Source organism: Poeciliopsis prolifica, unplaced genomic scaffold (assembly GCF_027474105.1).
Source record: "Poeciliopsis prolifica strain line A6 unplaced genomic scaffold, Auburn_PproV2 SCAFFOLD042, whole genome shotgun sequence".
In the NCBI taxonomy this organism is placed as follows: Eukaryota; Metazoa; Chordata; class Actinopteri; order Cyprinodontiformes; family Poeciliidae; genus Poeciliopsis; species Poeciliopsis prolifica.
The window spans coordinates 631,646-649,545 of record NW_026562417.1 but is presented as its reverse complement, the minus strand read 5'-3'; the positions used below and the strand labels follow the sequence as shown (position 1 = coordinate 649,545).

Sequence of the window (17,900 nt, the reverse complement as noted above, 5' to 3'; positions counted from 1 at the left end):
GCATGAACTTGTGTGGCTTCTCATGCCTCATACTGACAGCGGCCCTGTGTGGGAGCATGACACTTCCTCCCCTGAACTCTGGCGACACCTCTGCCAAAGGTGGGCAGGATTACACATCCAGAACCGTGTCACACACAAACACACACACACACCTCCAAACCACAGGTTTCCACAACACTGCAGCTCTCCACCTGGATGTTATTGGCGCCTGCCGCACCCTAATGAGCCCACCTCAGCTCAGTCAAAGTCATCTGATGACACTGATGTGGGGAGATTGATATTCACGCTTGACTCGCTGTCCTCTCTGCTCAACTGCGGTGTTTACCTCCCCACACAATTAGTATCTGTTGAAGACAGACGAGAGAGGGATGGAGACACACTCCTCTGCTGCTGCTGCGGTTGTTTGTGCGACCACATTAGCTCCAATTGTTTATGAAGATGGGAGATGTCTTTCGCCGTGTCTTGAAGGTGGCTTTTCGTATCAGGGGCCCCTCTCCCCATTACTGGCTCATTTAATCCTCATAAAGCGGGTTTACCTCTCTGAATGTCAGAAGCGCCCAAATGACTAAAGTAAAATGCATATTTCAAACAGATAGCTGCAGAATTTGCATCAGAGGCGAACCCGGCTTTGGGGGTCATCGATGGTGGTGAGCGGGGCCCTGCGGGTTCAAAGCCTGCCCACACAGCAGGGCCGTATGCAGTTCTGTTAAGTTTCACCTGATCATTAGCATATAAACACATAAAGCACTTACAGAGGACAGCTGCCAGCCTGTGGCATAAACAAAGTTTTGGCTGGTGTGAAGGAGAATTAGAAAACTAGTAAACCACATCTTCCAACTTGATACAGCAACAATTCACATTCTTCCCAATTTGCCTCTTTTTTGCCGTTTCAGTACAGTTTATATGCGGATTTTTAATTCCCCCAATTGAAGGAGAGAAAAAAGTGTCTGTCTGAAAATAGAAGGCGGACACGCAGGTCTGCTGGGTTGGGTTGAGCGACGTGGGAAGTGTTATGTAGAACCACAGCGACCCTCTCAGGACAGCGGCGTAACTGCAGCCTCTTCTCTTCGAAGAGATAAGCTAGCGGTAAATATGTCTTTGTTAGCTAAAACAATAAGAACCTCGCGCAGTTTCCTCACTCAAACTTCACGATTACGATTCATTGCAGTCCAGACAACACACTCACTCAATTTTGTCTGGTTTTATTTTAATGCGTTTTATGTTTCTGTGTTCTTCAAATGTCGATTTGCGCTGTAAACAAACTTTATCCCCGGTCAAAATTCACACATCTTAATAATAAAGGCATAAGCTAACAATATATATATATATATATATTAACCAACAGTTTAACTTTAAATGAGTTCACAGTCAGTCACTTCTTGCTGCTCTAAATAGCCTCCTCCTTACTTCAGGTGCGTCTGCTCCGGCACACCAGACAGGTTTCTCCCCCCAGCATGACGTAATCGTTAATCAGCCCGTCATTTTAATCAGGTGTGTTAAAATACCGTAAAACTCAGAATATCTCCTGGTCGTTTTTTTTAATAAAGTTTCTAAAAATGGGTAGTCACTGGCAATTGAGCTATGAAAAAAATTACATTTTTCATTTGTTACTTTGTTAAAAAAAAAAAAAAAAAAAAAAGGTTTTTAAAAGTATAAACCAATAAAAATGACTGTAAACATAATTTTGTTAGAACAGAAAAAAAAGTTCTAGCACCACCCGAACTTAACTAAATTTTGTTGTGTATGCAAGTGCAATCACTCTTATATCAGTTACAAATGTATTTAGTTTGTCAGAAGAGACAGAAAATAAGCTTTCGAGATGGAAATTAATATTAGAAACACAAATGCAACCTTGTAAGCAGGTAAAGTATCAAACCCACTGAAACGGACATCAAAAATCACTTTCGCTTTGTTTATTTTGTATTTTTATTGTTCTTTTGCTACAAAAAAAGTCCCCCTGCAATATTCTGTATGCCCCTCCCATTAAAAAATAACACTACAGTAAAGTACAAAATGAAGGATATCAAAACTACCCGGTGCTACCCAGAAAAAATAGACGATCATATAAAATAAAATTAAAAAAACAAAACGGAAAAAAAACAAAAAAACAGAAGAGTTGTCTTTCAAGTCTACAGCTACAAAAGTTAGAAAAGCGTTACGCTAAAAAAGGCAGATATTCACCACAGAATGTGTCACTTCACAATCACTCTGCATGTCTTTCTTCACATATAAAGTAATGCAAATACTTTACAATAAGTTAAAAGAGGCACGTTCTTTTACAACAGCAAAGCAACAGTCAAATTTTTTTTACCTTAAAAGAAAAAATAAAACACAATTGACTTTTCTTTTTTTTTTGGCAATTTCTCCGAAAAAGAAAGAAAAAAAAAAGGGAAAATAAAAAATCACACGACAAAAATAATCATAATCTGGGTAGCAACATTTTTGGTTTCTTTAGAACAAAATGTTCCGTGTTTACGACACACTGTGAGCTTTAGACGCACACCGAGAGTCCAAAGTGGTGCAATCCGACGCAAAATAATTTGTGAAATATGCATTTGTGTCCACTGGTATGTGTCATACCTTAAAACATAAACATGTCACGGATCAGTTCATCGTGAAACTTAATCAGGTTCTTGTGAAACAGGCCTCGACGTTGACGGGTCAAATCGACTTAATCAAGAAATTGATTCGTCATCTAATGAAAACTCATTTCTACACATTTTCAGGATGACTTTTAATTATTAAAGTACTAACACATCAAAATGTATGCTTCGTTTTTTTTACCGTCACGTCTGTCCAATGCTTATTTAACAACTTATTTACGTACTGAATTGAGCTTTTGGCTCCCCGACAAACAGACAGCATACAATGTATTCAAATATAAATACTGTATTTATATGAACAAAAATATACCAAAATTATTTTCATACAAAAAAATAAAATAAAATGGAAGTTTACAATATAATAACTTAGACAAAAACAAGGCTTTTAGAGTTTTTAGTTCATTTTCTTCTTTTTTTTTTAAACAAGACACTTGAGCCCTAACTTTCTATTCTTTTCAATCATTCAAGCAAAACCTACGAAATGCTAAAAAATAATAATAAGAAAAAAAAAACAACTGTACAGTACCAATGGCATGTTCGACAAATAGAAAATAAGTTAGTGTCAGGCAACTGTACAAGTTATTTACAGTTTAAATACAAAAGAAAGAAACAGACTTAAAACCTGCGGGAATGACGTAAGCTTAATAGGTTTTTATTCAAATTAACGGGATTCTGTAAGGCAACCAAAACAAACTACATCAGCTGTTCACAACAAGAAAAACAAACAAAAAGGAAATGGCAGTGGAGGTGTTGGGATTGAGAGCGGAGGAGAGAAACGCCTCCAACCTCGGCACAGTCACAAAGCTGAAAGAGATTGTGGAGAGGAGGGTGAGGGAATATGGACACATTCATTTCTGACACCACCTGTTGCAGCAGGTGCCCGGTAAACATCGAAGTCTCCCGCAGAGACAGAAGGAGGGGAATGAGGAGTGAGTGTGTGTGTGTGGGGGGAGGAGGTTTTTGGTTAGTGGTCTTGTCCTCAGTCGACGTCGCTGAGGTCGCTGACTTGCTCGTCCTGCACCAGGCTCAGGTGGTTCATGGCGCGGCTGAAGGCGATCTGGACCGCTTTGCGGATGCTGGAGGTGCGGCCTTCCATCAGCTTGATCTTGTCGATGGTTTTGTCGATGCCAAGAGGGACCATCTTGGACCTGGGAAGCCACTGCCTGGAGATCCCAATGCTCACAATTACTATTTTTTTCTCCACCAAATCACACTTACAGCAATGATTGAGTGTCTAAGAATATTCAGTTTGTAATCCGGGACTTTCTGTTTCAGTATGGTATAAATCAGGAGTCCAAACTTTTTGTCATGTGGCCCAAACGTACTCTCAGACCATGAAGAGGAAGAAAAAAATGCAAAAACAGATTTTTCACGTTTGCTGTATTAAAAGAAAGTAATAAAGTTTTTATATTCTCTTACGCTTCGTTGAACAAATTTATTCTGTTATAAAAACAGGGTTTTGGTCAATTTTTTCAAAATTTGCATTGAGCCAAATGTAATAAATTCCATAAAAACTGGTTTGGGTGCAGAAAACTTGCGTACAATTTTTCAACTGAACAATGTCTTGCTTTTTAGAAATTATTGTATGGAGACACATTTGTCACACTTAACATAATTCAAGAAAATTATGTTTGTAATAATCTTACCCTGATTAAAAATAAAAGGTTTAAATAAACAAATTTATGTCAACAAACAAAAACAAATGAAATCAAATTAAATTTTATTTGGGCCCCCAGGCCTCATTTTGGCCACCAGTGATAGAAATGATCCCAGACTGGCCCATTTATTTTAGCCACTGTGTGAAACAGCAAACATGCTTTTTAAGTACGGTAGATTTGTGTTGATCTTTCTACGTCACGATTCATAGAAATGAATCTATCACTGGTATCTTGGGGTTTCTATAGCAACAATTAAACGCTCGCTCCATCACAACTGGTTGTTTGGGAGTGATGCCAGAAAGTAAAATAAAAAGTTCCCCTACCATCACAAGTGTAAACATTTGGAGTTAGTTAAACACCACAAGGATTCAAACGATGGCGTAGTGGTAGAGTAAATCTTCACCAAAAAAAACAAAACAAAAACACTGAAAATTTGACATAAATTTCAGAAATGTTCTAGAAAAAAAAAAAGGACATTTCTGAGCTTTAAAAGATGAAAATTTGAAACCCCGTGTCAGTTGCAGTGGGATTAAAAACCCACTGCAACTGCTAAGTACAGCGAGAGACGTGTGATGTTCTGGGCCATCGGAAAAATATTTTTATTACTGTTGTTATTTCAAACAAAACCTCTGTGAAAAAACTGAATTTGGGTCATCACTGCAGTGAGTTTTTTACTTCATTATACAGAAAAGATGCAGGGAAAGTTGAAGAGCGTGAGAGAAACTTCGCCCTATCTAGAAAGCCTTGGCAACAAAAATAAATAATATAAGATTAAGAGTGGAAATGAAAAACCAAATATAGATAGATTAATAGGTTGTATTTTCCTCAATTTTTTCCAGCGAGAGTTTAATTTACTCTGAAGCCGTTCTACACAACCTCTACCGACGCTCGCCGGTAATTGTGGCACGTGCTGCACGTCTGAAATTGCCCGGCATCCTTTCGCAATATTTTAATGGGAGTCGAGGTGAAAATATCAAGTGCCTCTCGAGGCGAGGGCCATTTGTTTTCTCCTGACAACTGATGCTCCGCAGCCAGAGGAGAATAATGATCAGCTGACGGGGAGGTTGACAGGTTTACCCTTGTAGGAGCCGGCGTCGGCCTAAATCACTCAGACGAACGGGGCGGCACTCACCAGCTGCGCTTGTTGTCGAAGAAGAGGACGAGGTGGAGCTTCTCCTCGGCCTTGTACTGCATCTGCTCTCCGATTCGGAGCACGTCCATGGGGGGGATGGGGATGGACACCCCGTTGTGTTGGCAGCCGACGCGTGGCATGTGGGGGTCGATGATCTGCCACGCAGCGGTGGAGGGGGGGATCGGGAGACACAGCCGAAACTGTTAGCACAAACAATCCTATGCACACTGCTGGCTTAAATCAATGGGACTCCTTGTTGATTTTGTGTGATTGTCACTTGCTAATAAAGATTACATTTAAAAAAAGAATTGGATTTCTTTCAAGACAGACATCAAATAGTTGATTTGGAGCACCACCTTGTGGACAAACGGTCTCAATTTCTTCCCACTTCAGGAAGGCGGCTACAATTTGGCTTCGGTGAGTCCTGAATGTGAAGGAGACATTTAAATTGGTTGTAATGAAAAAATCAAACTCACCAAAGCAGGGTAGGAAGGGTAGCCACTGCATTTGGCCCAGACGAGCTTCAAAGGTTCCAGGGCAACTGTTGCAGCACTCGCCGGCATCCAGATGTTGCTGTTGCCGACCTCTACGGAAGCGGGAACGACACCAGAGAAGTTAAGACACAGAGAGACGTGTTCTCAAAGCAGCGAGGAGCAAACGCTTAAATTAGTCAGGAGTTTTTAAGTGCTTAATTTGAAAAATGTGAGATTGAGACGAAGGTAAAATGATGGCGGGGAAAAACATGGCGCCCAGATGCGGACTGGTTTGATGCTGATGGTGGCAGGCGGGGAGATAAATAAATAAACGATCACTGTCAAAACTCAAAAGACCCTGGCTTGTAACGGATGCTCGTTTCCAAATATGTGGGGGTTTTTCTTAGGCATGAATTTGAAACCAGATGTCTGCAGGTTTTATCACATTAAGTCTGAAGAGCATTAAGATAATTTAGAGATATCTGCAGACATCAGGGATGCTGCTAATCTATTTAGTCCAAGAAGCGCCTTGGCCTCGCAAAAACATTCATTCCCCTTGAACTTTTCCTTTTGTTACATTAGAGGTAAAACCTCCTGTTTTCTTTTTCCTTTTTACGAATTACTAAAAACAAAGTAGTGCATAACTTTGAAACGCAATGAAAAGGATGTTTGCTTGGTTTATTTTGCATTATTTGAGAGAAACTTGATGCACAGCAGCGATCTTTACTCCTTCCTTCCTTCTATTTTTGTGTGGCGTACCCCAAGGCTCCAAATTGGCCAACTTCTTTTTCTGACAATTACTGCAGCCAGAGCTCCAGTAAAATGAGTTAGGTCAAAGCATAGTTAGCTAAAAAAAAAAAAAAAAAGACGGTATAGTCAAAGTAAGCAGCTAAATTAAATTAGGAAGTTGTGGAAAGTCCCAAAAATGTTCGACTGATTCTAAGCCTATTTTTTCCACAAAAATCCATCAGTGCTGAGCCAGTACAACTGAACAAAAACACAGCATTCATTTTAGTTTTTAACCTGACAAAACACACAAATTTTGTTTTCAAGTAATGTCCCAAGTGTGGCGTTTGTGCTCAATTGTAGTCCTAACATGACAAAACATGAAAAAGTTCAAGGGGTATCAATCCAATGAGTAAGAAACATTCAAGGGATTATTCATCATAATTTTATCATTTATATTAGCATCTCAGAAAAAAAAATTCAAGCATGTATGGAAGGTACGTTTCAGAAACTTTATCAAGCTGCCTTTGACCAGTATTTACCTGCAGCAATTCTAGCAGCTTTGGCAAAGTTCCCCGATTCAATGCAGGCAATGAGTTCGCTCTTATCATCCACAGTGTTTCTTCGGACTAAAGCTGGTTTCCCCTTTCCACATTTTGGAAGACTGAGAATGGTGCTGTGAGGAAAATGTACACACACACACACACACATCAAAACAACTTTACTTGGACAAAACCTTTGCATAAACAGCTGTAACTAAAACGTCAAGGGTGAGCCTCAAAGGTTTGACTCTCATCTGTGTTTCTGGCAGTCTGACCTGGCGCTTCCCTGCAGACTGCTGCATGAAGATATGGAGGACTCGGAGGCACAGCGCCGTCGCGGCTCCACCGCTCTGCTGGGCCGTCGTGCTTTCCCTACTTCTGTCTCCTCGTCCATCTCCAGGAAACCTCTCGACAGGCCTGCGAGGAGCCAGAAGACAGAAGAGCACTCTCTATATCTGACAACTAGATGGTAATATTCTGGTAAGCCAAGATGAAAGTTTTGTCCTGTTGTCCAACAGATTCCTTACTGAAATCTTCACCAATAACAGTTCCTAAGGGTGTCTTTACCAGTATTGAGTCTTTTCCCAGGAGATGCCCCCTCCTCTGTGTGTTCAGTCTCCTCTTCCTCCACTTCCCTGCATTTGCTGCCACTGCGCTTCCTCTTCTTGCTATGAAGCAGCGTCTCCAGCCGCGGTATGACAACCGAGAGGAAAGATTTGGCGCCGAGCTGGGAGCCGTCCTTATTCTCCTCGTCCTGCTCGGCTAACCCGCCGTCGGTCCCGTCGTCCTCCTGATCTTCGCTCTCGGGCGGCCCGTGCGCTCCGGCCGCCTTCGACCTGCGGAAGTCAACGCCCGTCCGGTGGTTGGCCGTGCCCATTGGCTCCGCGAAGGTGGGCGTGGCCAGCACGCTCACGTCGCCGTCCAACAGAGTGCTCTGGAGGGAGTGGCCGTTGAGGCGCGGAGCCGAGGAGAGCAGCTCCGCCGCGTCCCCCAGTCTTTTGCTGCGAGTCTGTTCCGCGCCTTCCGGGGCGTCGTCGATCGGTTTGAGGGTGGGGGGTTCAGAATCGGCGTCCGAGCGGAGGAGCGGGGGAAGAGCGTCCGGCGGCTCCAGTTTAGGAGGAAGAGACTTGTCTCCTGTGGAGGGGACATTATGGAAGCATAGGTGAGTGGAAGCAGAATCACCTCAACTCCATCAATCGATTCTAGTTGATTAAATAAACTTTTGGCTTGTGAAAAACTTTTTTTTTTTTAATTTTGGGAAAAGTTGGTTATTTTTTTCCCTATTGCACTCCTTGAGTTTCCATTACTAAGGGAAAACATTCACAACACAATTTTCCATGTCAAAATGTCACACTTTTCACAATGCAAATTTCCGAGTTCAGAAGGCTGTTGCACCTTTCGCCCGCTTCAGCACCACCACCGTTGGCAAGGAAACCTCCACATTTCAGTGTGGCTCAGTCAGGAAGAACAACGTCATAGAAGTTGTTTTGAATGAAAAAGCCTTTGAATGACTCAAGTTTAAAGTGAAGCCGTCCTTTACAGCACACAGATCAAAGCCGGCGGGTTTTGTTTCATCACAGCTGGTGTATTTCTCTAAATCTTTTGACAGCTTTTTATGAATACCAATGAAAGAATAGGGTTTGTTCAACACAACTACTCTCATTTAATGTATATTCCCCTTTCCATATTTACAGCCTGCTCAAACTAAACAGGCTGTAAACACACATTCATCACCATAGGATCACAAGGACAACAAAATGTAACATTTTAAGGAAAACTCCATGAACCACACAGGAAGATTACTTGTGGGAGGGAATTCAGAGTCCAGTGTTAAGCATTTGATATAATTCTGTGTCTGAAACACTTTGGGCTGAATGAGCCAGTTTCGTGATCTCTCATGAAACCTGAATCTGTGACAAGCATGCATAACCTTTGACCTTTCCCAAAAAATCATTTTAGTTGTTCTGTATGACTTGCATACACTTTCCATTCAGTTCATGCCAATTTGAATTACCAAACTGGGATTCTTATTTTGCACTTTGACAACTCCTCAGAACATATTTGTATTCAAAGTTCTTTTTCAAGACCGTACTTGAAAATGTTGCTTGCACTTCAAACACTAACTATTCAAATATGGGGATTTGGGGAGGCTATGTGTGGCAATTTCAGCTTTTCTGTAAGACCATGCTGTGGCAAAAACAAAGCTGTAAAGAAATTGCATGTTTGACCGTAAATTTCTGAAAAAGGTGGAAAAATTTTTTGCTAATTTTAGGCTCCAACAATCACAAAAAACATCACAACCTCCAGGAAGGACTGAAAATCCAATTTAATCAAATACTTCCAGAAGTCGAATTGGTCAATAGAGTCCAGCTCAGTATGAACACAACAGGATAGAAACCTTGGGAATTTGAATGTGTTGGAACAGCTCAAAGTTCAAACCCAGATCTAAAGCAGAATCTGCTTGAAAAAACTGTTAAAAAATGTACTAGAGAAAAATGAAAACTTCTATTCTCCTCTACAAGGACGAAACGGTGTGAAACCTATCGACAAAAACCTGTTGAAACAAAGCTGCATGTTCAATCAAGTGATGTTTAATTAAAGAAGGAGGTTGTTGGAAGTCATCCGGTATAAAACAGTCACTCTCAACCACATGGTCTTTAAGGTGCAGTTTACATAAAACCGTCTTTACGTGTTATCAAAATGTGCCACACCTTCACGTCTTACAAGGACAAATTTCTCCTTCAAAGTGCCTTTTGTTGCTTTAAAGAGACATCCATCACTGTGACAACTAATCAATAAAGCTGTCACATATCAATAACAATGTTGTGTCTGCCTTTCAGAAACAAAACTGAGTAAAACAGAGAATGCATATGTACCTTCGTCATCTTGAAAATGCCCGTTGGGTTTCTGTCTGTCCTCTGTGGATTTGTCCAGCTCCGGAGGGGACGGAGCGGCCGCGAAGGTGGAACTGTGATGGTGTGAGGGCAGAAGTTTCTTCAGGCTGATTTCGTTTCGCATGTCGTTGATGGTCTTCTTAAGCAGCTTGAGGCGCTTGCTGCGGGACGGGCTGGTCTTCATGGCGCAAGTCAGGTCGAACTTTTCCAGGAGCAGTTGCAGCTGCTTGTCTAAGGGAAGGTGCTCCCGGTTGGCTGGCACCAGCAGACGGTCCACTGAAGGTACAGGAGTAAAAAAAAAATTTTTTTTTTTAAAAACATAAAGTTGACCAACCGTTTTGGACTGAACCTTTGAAGACAAAGATTCTCACCGTCTTCCCAAGAAAACGACGGTGGCGCTTTGACATCGGGAGCTTCCGACAAGTGCATGCCGCTCTCGGCGTCGAAGCCCATCTGCTCCACGTCCCGCCGGGCCTTCCTGAGCAGGACGCCGCCTTGGTCTCGGAGGCGAACGGCGGCCCGGTAGAAGTACGTGTCCTTGGAGTTGTATTTCATGCAGTTGTCAATGATGAGGTTGAAGTCGGCCTCGAACTGGTCCAGGTTGGTGTAGGCCTGGGCGTCAATGCGCTGCCGGATGGTGGAGAAGTCCATTGGGCGTTTGATGTGGTCGAGGTAGTCTGGGACCTGCAGGAAGTATTTTGTCATTGACACAATGTCACTACAGGTCAATATTAGACAACGGGAGGCGATTTAAAGACTTCATGCTGGAAATAAAAGGCTGCGCCCAACGTGGGGCTCAAACCCACGACCCTGAGATTAAGAGTCTACCGACTGAGCTAGCCGGGCTTAGCGAGCAGACTTCTCAAGTGTCAAATTCCGCTTTGCAGGAAACCGCATTGCGTAATCCATTGCGTAATAAATCGCAGGTGGGCGGCTGCGATTTATGACCCGATTCTCAGCTCAGAGCGAGACTGAAGTCTGCAGCTGCAGAGTTCCACAAGCTTAAAAGAGACGATGTAACTTTATTTTAAGAAATGTATTGTCTTCTATCCATCTTAAAATCAACACAACTGAGACACTTTTATTACTTCTTAAAGAAAATTTAATTGATCCCACCACCAGCTGGGATGTTTATGTAGCGAGTCGCTGCATATTAGTTTAACAAATCAAGCAATTTGAGGCTTGATTGTAAGATATTGTTTTCTTATTTGTCACAGTTTAAGTGTGGCCCGCTTAAAATTTATCAAGGAGCTATATGATGAGAATATGACTGAAATACAAGACAAAATTTAAGGCCTGTGAACTTACCTTTTAATTAACTGAAGGCCTTAATTTTAGACAAAAGGATTTAAGACTTTCTAAAGATGCATGGATCCTTTGAATACACAAGGAATGTAGAAAAAGTTAGATAAAAATGTCCCTTTCTATAAATAACATCCTGATAGGCTGAAAATGAATTAGATTAGAGCATACTTTCACCAATTTTTCAAGTTTCAGAAATCTATGACAATGACGGATTATTTAACATTTATAACATACAGTTTTCTACACTTCCTTCATGTCAAAAGTCCATACATCTTGAAAATTAATGTTCTGAAGTCTCAAGTCCATTTATTGCCCATTTTTAAAGGTATGAATAAAAACAGAAATTAAATTTTTTGCGCAGTAGTCAAGATGTAAAGAAAGATCTTGTGAAAAGAAAAACTAAGAAAGGAAGATATGAATGGAGAAGTGGACAGACAGTGGGATAGATAAACTCAGACAATAAGGCGGACAATAAGATGGATAAAATTAGATGAATGGAAAAAGGATTGGTTGGATGCTGAAGCGCACAGAAAATTGATGAACGGTGGAAAGAACAGTTGAGTGGACAGATAGATGAATACAATCTTTTGGGAAGTGCCAAAAGGACTAAAACATCTTCTTTTATCCAATTATCCAAACTTGAGAAAACTCAAATCAAAGTCCAGACTTTTTTTATAATGCAAGGAACCCTAAAATTAAAACAACATGTTCAGGCCTCTCTTGTAGATCACCTCATTGACATCCACGGGCTGGGTGAAGATCTTGGCCTGGTCTTTTGCCTGAAGTTGGTCCAACAGAGCCCGGAGCAAGATGCTAAACGGCGTTAGCTTCATCTCCAGGACGGTCTCATGTAGCTTAATCTGCAAAAGAGCCATGAGGAAAAACAAAATATGAGGGAATGGGTAAAAATGGGCCTGAATTTGTCAATGTGTCCTCTCCCACCTCTTCCCGCTTTAGCTTCTCCCTCTTGCGAATCAGCTCCAGCAGCAGTCGAGCTCTCTCCAGGTCATGTCGGAGGCGGTGCCATTCCTTCAGCTGTTCCTTAAGCGCCCTGCTTTCCTCCTCATTCTGCCTCTAAAGAGGAAAAAAACAAAAGAAATAGAAATTCAATAAGTGAATGCAGAAATTATATGAAATGAACAAAACTAAACTCTTATGTTCATTATTGGCTGCAATAAACTTTAACAACAAGAACTGTTTGAGTTTCCACTTTACCGAAAACTGGCAACACAAAATAATATCAGGAAAAGCCGAATGGTACCGGCTGTGAGTTCTTCTGTGACTGCAGGCAGGTCTGTAGGCGTCTGATCAGGGGGACTCCGTTCCTGGATCGCCTTTTCAGAGTCCAATAATTTAGGACCAGTTCCACAAAGGCTCTCTTCTTCTGTATGGACACCTGGTTCAGAATGGTCTGGAGCCTTGACAAGGCACAAGAAAATCTATTAGAACCAGTGAGATAGAATAAGGTGAAAAATATTCAACTACTTTGTTTTTTGATCATTAAACAAATTTAATACTGGAGTTTGTGTAAACTCAACTTCCCACAACCCTCATTCGTTTTAAGGAAAGAAAAAAAGAGGTGCAGGAAAAAAGGACACATGGGAAAATGGAAAGAAAACAAGTAAAAAGAAAGGAAGGAAGAAAAGAAAAATGGAGGCATTGGAGGAAGCTAGAAACTAAGGAAACTAAGGGACAGATTAAGGAAGAGCATAAGTAAAGACAACAAGAAGGACCAAAGAAATTAATGTAGGTATGCAATAAGGTAGGAAGGATGGCAGGAATGTGAAGGGAAAAAACAAAACGGGACAGAGGAAAATTAGGGTGGAGGGAAGAAATAAGGACAAAAGAAAGGAAGAAAATGTACAAGAATGAAAATAGGAAGGAAATTAGGCTCAACACATGTAAGTAACTTACCCTCTAAGCTAATACTAAACTCAAACACCATTCTTTTTAAGTCAGTAAGAAACCTTTAGAATAAAAAAACCATTCATAACCATTCATTGATAGTTGAAATGCTTTACAGGGCCCCCACTTGATTTTACCTGTGAGCAGGAAAACTAGGCACAGTAGCAGGAGCTGCAGCCTCACTTTCCTCCTCAGGTTCAGACTTTTTGCTCTTGCCTTTCTTCTTTTGCTGCTGCTTTCCCTTGCAATGTTCTTTATCAACCCCCCTGCCTTTATTCGCCCTCTTACAGAGTCCGTTTTTCCGCTTGGCATCTTCGTAGATGGCGAGCGGCCTCCTCACACATCCGTTGGGCGTGTGCGCTCCACAATAGGCGGTCTTTTTGACCGAGAGGATGGGCTCCCCCGTGTCCGTCACCTCGTTGATCGGCTCCATCTTCATGAAGAGGCCGGCCTTTTGGGCGCAGGTGACGTGGAAGGCCGTGTAACAGTTGGCCTTGTGGCACTGGATGCACGCGCCCACGCTCTTCTCCTTGCAGATGTAGCAGGTGAGCTTCCAGCGAGCCGACGGGATCTGCCCGATGCCGTCGATGGGTTCGATGAAGGTGGTGTTGGCGAAGCCGACCTCTGGCACCCATAGGGCACAGACCACGTGGCCCCACCGGTCGTCCTCCGTCTTCTTCACTGCTCCCCCCTTGTTGGGACAGAGGATGCAGTCTGCCGGCTGCGTCGGCGACTGGAGGCAGTGTCTGCAGTGCCAGTGGCTCTCCGGGACGTAGGGGACGCCGTAGCACTCCTGGTGCACGGACACGCCGCAGACGCCACAGAACAGGATGGTGTTGCTTTTGTGGCACTCGCCGCTCATGCAGATGGAGCAAACCGCGTCATCGTCGACGGCGGGCTGCTTCTCGCTTGCTTGGTCCAGACTTTCCAGGTGCAGCTCTTTCTCGAAGCGGTCGATCAGGAACTCGAAAACGTTGTGAGAAACCTGACTCATCCCTTCGCTTTTGCGTTTTTCGTTCACCAACTCCAGCCAGGCGTAGTCCTCCTCATCCATGTCATATTCCGTCTCCTCATCCAGCTCCTCCTCTGTCTTCTCTATGTACTTGTAAAACGCGGCTGGGCGCTTGGGAACCGCGGGAAGGTTGTATTCGACGACTCGAAATTTTGGCTCGGGGAGCTTCGGCGCTGCAGGACCCGCGGCGTGATGTCCGCCACCCTCCGCATTGCCGGCGATGCCCAGCGCGGCGTTTCTCTTTTCCTGGTTGTTTTTTAGTCTGGCGGACCTCTGGCGGACCTGCTGCTGGGGTTTGTCGGCGTTCTCCTTGTTGCTGGTGCACTCCATCATCTCCTGGACCATGGGGTCGTCGTCAGAGATCACGTCCAGCTTGTCGTATATGCTTAGCCGGTGGATGCGGCCGTCCAGCTCGAACTCCACCATGCGCTGCGCCTGGGCGTAGGTCAGGATCTGCTTGTTGGGAGAAGGCTTGATTGGAGACTGCGCCCTCTGCGGCACCGCGGGCCGGTGCTGCCGAGCTTTCTTCTTCATCTTGGCGCTCCGTGATGCTGTGGAGTGACAGACGGAAGGTAATTTGAGGTATAATAACCACAAAATCCAAGGTGTTTTATAGGAAGGCTATGACTGACTGATAGGTATTTATGAATCTACATAAAAGAACAAATAGACAACGCAAGTGAATTTTATAAAAGCTTTTGCAAAAGGAGAGAACCCAGCAAACGGCTGCTTCAAGCCGTTCACTGAGCGCTCTGAAGACCCTTTGTTAGGGCTTTTTCTTTTATTAAAAGATAAAGGAGGGCAGTAGAGAAACAGTAGAGACAGTCACAGGCGGCCTCCAAAGTAGGGAGTATTCCGATTGATAAGGTCTGAGAAACACCGTTAACTGTTTCACATGGAAACACAGGAAGAAAATGCCTCAAAGTAAGTTTATACATTTCAGCAGAGGAAGAGAATACTTTAAATTTCAAATCACAATATAATGCTGGGTTAATGATCTAAAATAATAAAAATAAATGTTGAATGTAAGAATGATAACACAGAAAAATCCTAACACTGACCAACACAACACGCAGGATTGTGAAGTGAAAGGAAAGTTATACATGATTTTCAACATTCTGTATTTGTCTCTATACGCACTACTGAAATCAGATGGACTTTTATCTAGCTGGTTATGAAATAGTTCAAGAGAGCATGCAGAAGAAGCAAGGTGCAATGCAAATGCTCAATTTGAGGGATCAAAACAGAACCATATCTTATATTTCTGTCATAAATTAATCTAAAATTAATTTAATCTAAAAGTTAAAATTGGTCATGGCTGAGATTCAGATATTAAAAGAACTATACTAATAACATCAACTGAAACCGACGACCAAGTTGCTTTTTGATTGTCAAATCCCTGCGAAATCAACACCAGCAATGACTAGGGATGGGCAGTTATTTATGTTGTTTTTTTCTAATTATTGTGACAAATGTCTTATTAAGATAAAAACTTTGATTCAATGTTACCATGATAAACTCCAGTTAATGATATTTAGAACCCCCAAAACTGTCCACATTGTCGGTATTGCTTGTTTTACTATTTTCTCCATCGTTTGTTCAATGAAAGTATCAATAGATTTGAGAAAATCATTAAATGCAGTTGCAATGTACATTTTAATAATATAAATAACAGTCTTTTGTATAAGTGGTATCAAGAATGGAAGATTGGTGTGAGGAAATTGCGTTGCAACCAAATTCCTGTTCAGTCTGTGTTTTTCTTTCTTTTTTTTTAAATGAATGAATACAAAACTTGACTGCGTTTGTGGCAGATACCTGTACTGAGGTTTATTTTTGCAGAACGCAAAGACTGGAGAAAAGTGAAAGGATACACAACTGGATTAATGAGTGAATGGATTGAAGATGGATGAATAGCTGGAAGTAGTGACATGGATTAACAGGTGAATGCAACAAAGATGAGATCAGTTCATGTATATGTGGTAGATGCAAAATTGAGAAAATGGAATGGGGCTGTGAGGTCTGGGCATTTCCTCTTCTATGCCCCCATTTCCTTTTCTCAAACTTACTCTAACCAGGCAAGCACTTACATCAACTTGACCAGTTTCCCACAATATGATATTCACTAAGGAGCTCTAATAACTCCAAGTAAAAAAATGGCTAAAAACTATCTTTTAGTACTACTTATTATGTAAATAAAAGCACCCTAACCCATGAGCTATGCTAGTACTCCAAAGCTCGGTGATTAGCTGTTCTGTAAACAGTATGTTAGCAGGGCGTTAGTCAGTCAGCTGAGGCATTTAAATGCAATGGGTGGTGCCCAATGAGCGCTTTCACGACATAAATGCACACGAAGTTAACACTTTTCTACTCAATAATTAGCCACAGGAGGAATTTGCTAAGATGCTAACAATAACGTAGGCTAACTAGCATCAGAAGCTAACCGCCCCCCTCCCTCCCCGAAACGGAACAAATGGCGTCAAAACAAAACAAAAGCCATTTGAAACAATGTTACCTCGTTCAAGTTTAACGTTTTGGCTAATATGAAGCACACGGGGCGCGCTGCGTGACTAAAAAGCGCAAAAAGCACGATAAAACGCAAAGCACATACCTCGGATAAACGGACAGTTTTGCTAGTAGGTAGCTAGCCAGCAGCCTTACAAAGCAACGGCCCGAGGAACGGTTCTCATTCCCTGCACAACGTTATCATCCAGCGGGGCGGGGGGGACACTTTGGTCTTTCCACCTACTGGCAAAACACAGAAAGAGGTCTGCTTGGTGCCCGTGCTGGCTTCTGTGCAAATTTATACAGAGAAGACACAGTCCCTCCCTTTGTAGGCCATTCAAAGGCTGCAGAGGCAAACAGCAGGAACAGCAGCGCTACAGGATGGAACATCCCCCCAGCACAACAATGCGTTTATCCAGCAGCAGACAACTCCCACTCGTACGCACAACTCTACGTGTGACGCTGGAGGTCATGTTGGTGAGGATTTCATACAAAAGAGTCCCCCCATCTGTCACACAATCGATGCATTGGCCCTCCTCTGTTTTTTTTTTTTTTTTTTTTTTTTGTGTGTGTGTGTATGTGTCAGTCCAGGCTAGACAAAGCTCCGTGCACAAAGCCTTCGGGTAAGGGGTGCAGTGGGAGTAAAGCTGTGACGTGTTTTGTTTTGACTTGATAGAACGGAAATGGCTTTTAAAAGAAGAAAAAAAAAAAACAGCAAGTCACGGTTCGGGTTAATCTTTAACCTGCACTGACAGGGCTCGCGCAAGCGAAACAGAAAAACGGGTTTAAAGCCCCACCCAGGTGACAGGTGTAACACCAACCGCCGCCACTCATCACAGCCCACGAGCTCAGGAGGGTTTTTCTGCTTTACAGAGTTTGTCGGTTTTTGTTTCGGTCTTCATAGTTCATGTGTACATTGTGCTTAATTACATTAAAATAAATGTTGATTGTGTTATTAAAAAAATAAAACACGTGGGACAAAACCTGTTGAATGTCATTTAAGCTCATTCTTCTCTTTTCCTATTTGGTAACTCGAACATGAACGCAACACAGGAGAATCTTAAAAAAATAAATAAATACAAACTTTACTGGTAATTATGTTCCTTCATCATGAATTCTAAACAACCTCCTTGTTCCCGACATCCCCA

The 17,900-nt window shown here is 42.4% G+C and overlaps 1 protein-coding gene across 1 annotated transcript; it reads right to left on the bottom strand.

Annotated features, from left to right (window-relative positions):
* Positions 1-1,902: 1,902 nt before the first annotated feature.
* brd1a (bromodomain containing 1a) lies at positions 1,903-17,281 on the bottom strand. The gene is made up of 13 exons (XM_055055679.1): positions 16,859-17,281; positions 13,376-14,801; positions 12,595-12,751; positions 12,276-12,407; positions 12,065-12,193; positions 10,400-10,712; positions 10,011-10,304; positions 7,702-8,268; positions 7,410-7,551; positions 7,135-7,268; positions 5,870-5,979; positions 5,394-5,548; positions 1,903-3,766 (listed from the first exon to the last, which is right to left on the bottom strand). Exons 2-13 carry the CDS (start codon positions 14,782-14,784, stop codon positions 3,583-3,585), a joined length of 3,726 nt encoding a protein of 1,241 aa, XP_054911654.1. The 5' UTR covers positions 14,785-14,801; positions 16,859-17,281; the 3' UTR covers positions 1,903-3,582.
* Between the last annotated feature and the right edge of the window lie 619 nt (positions 17,282-17,900).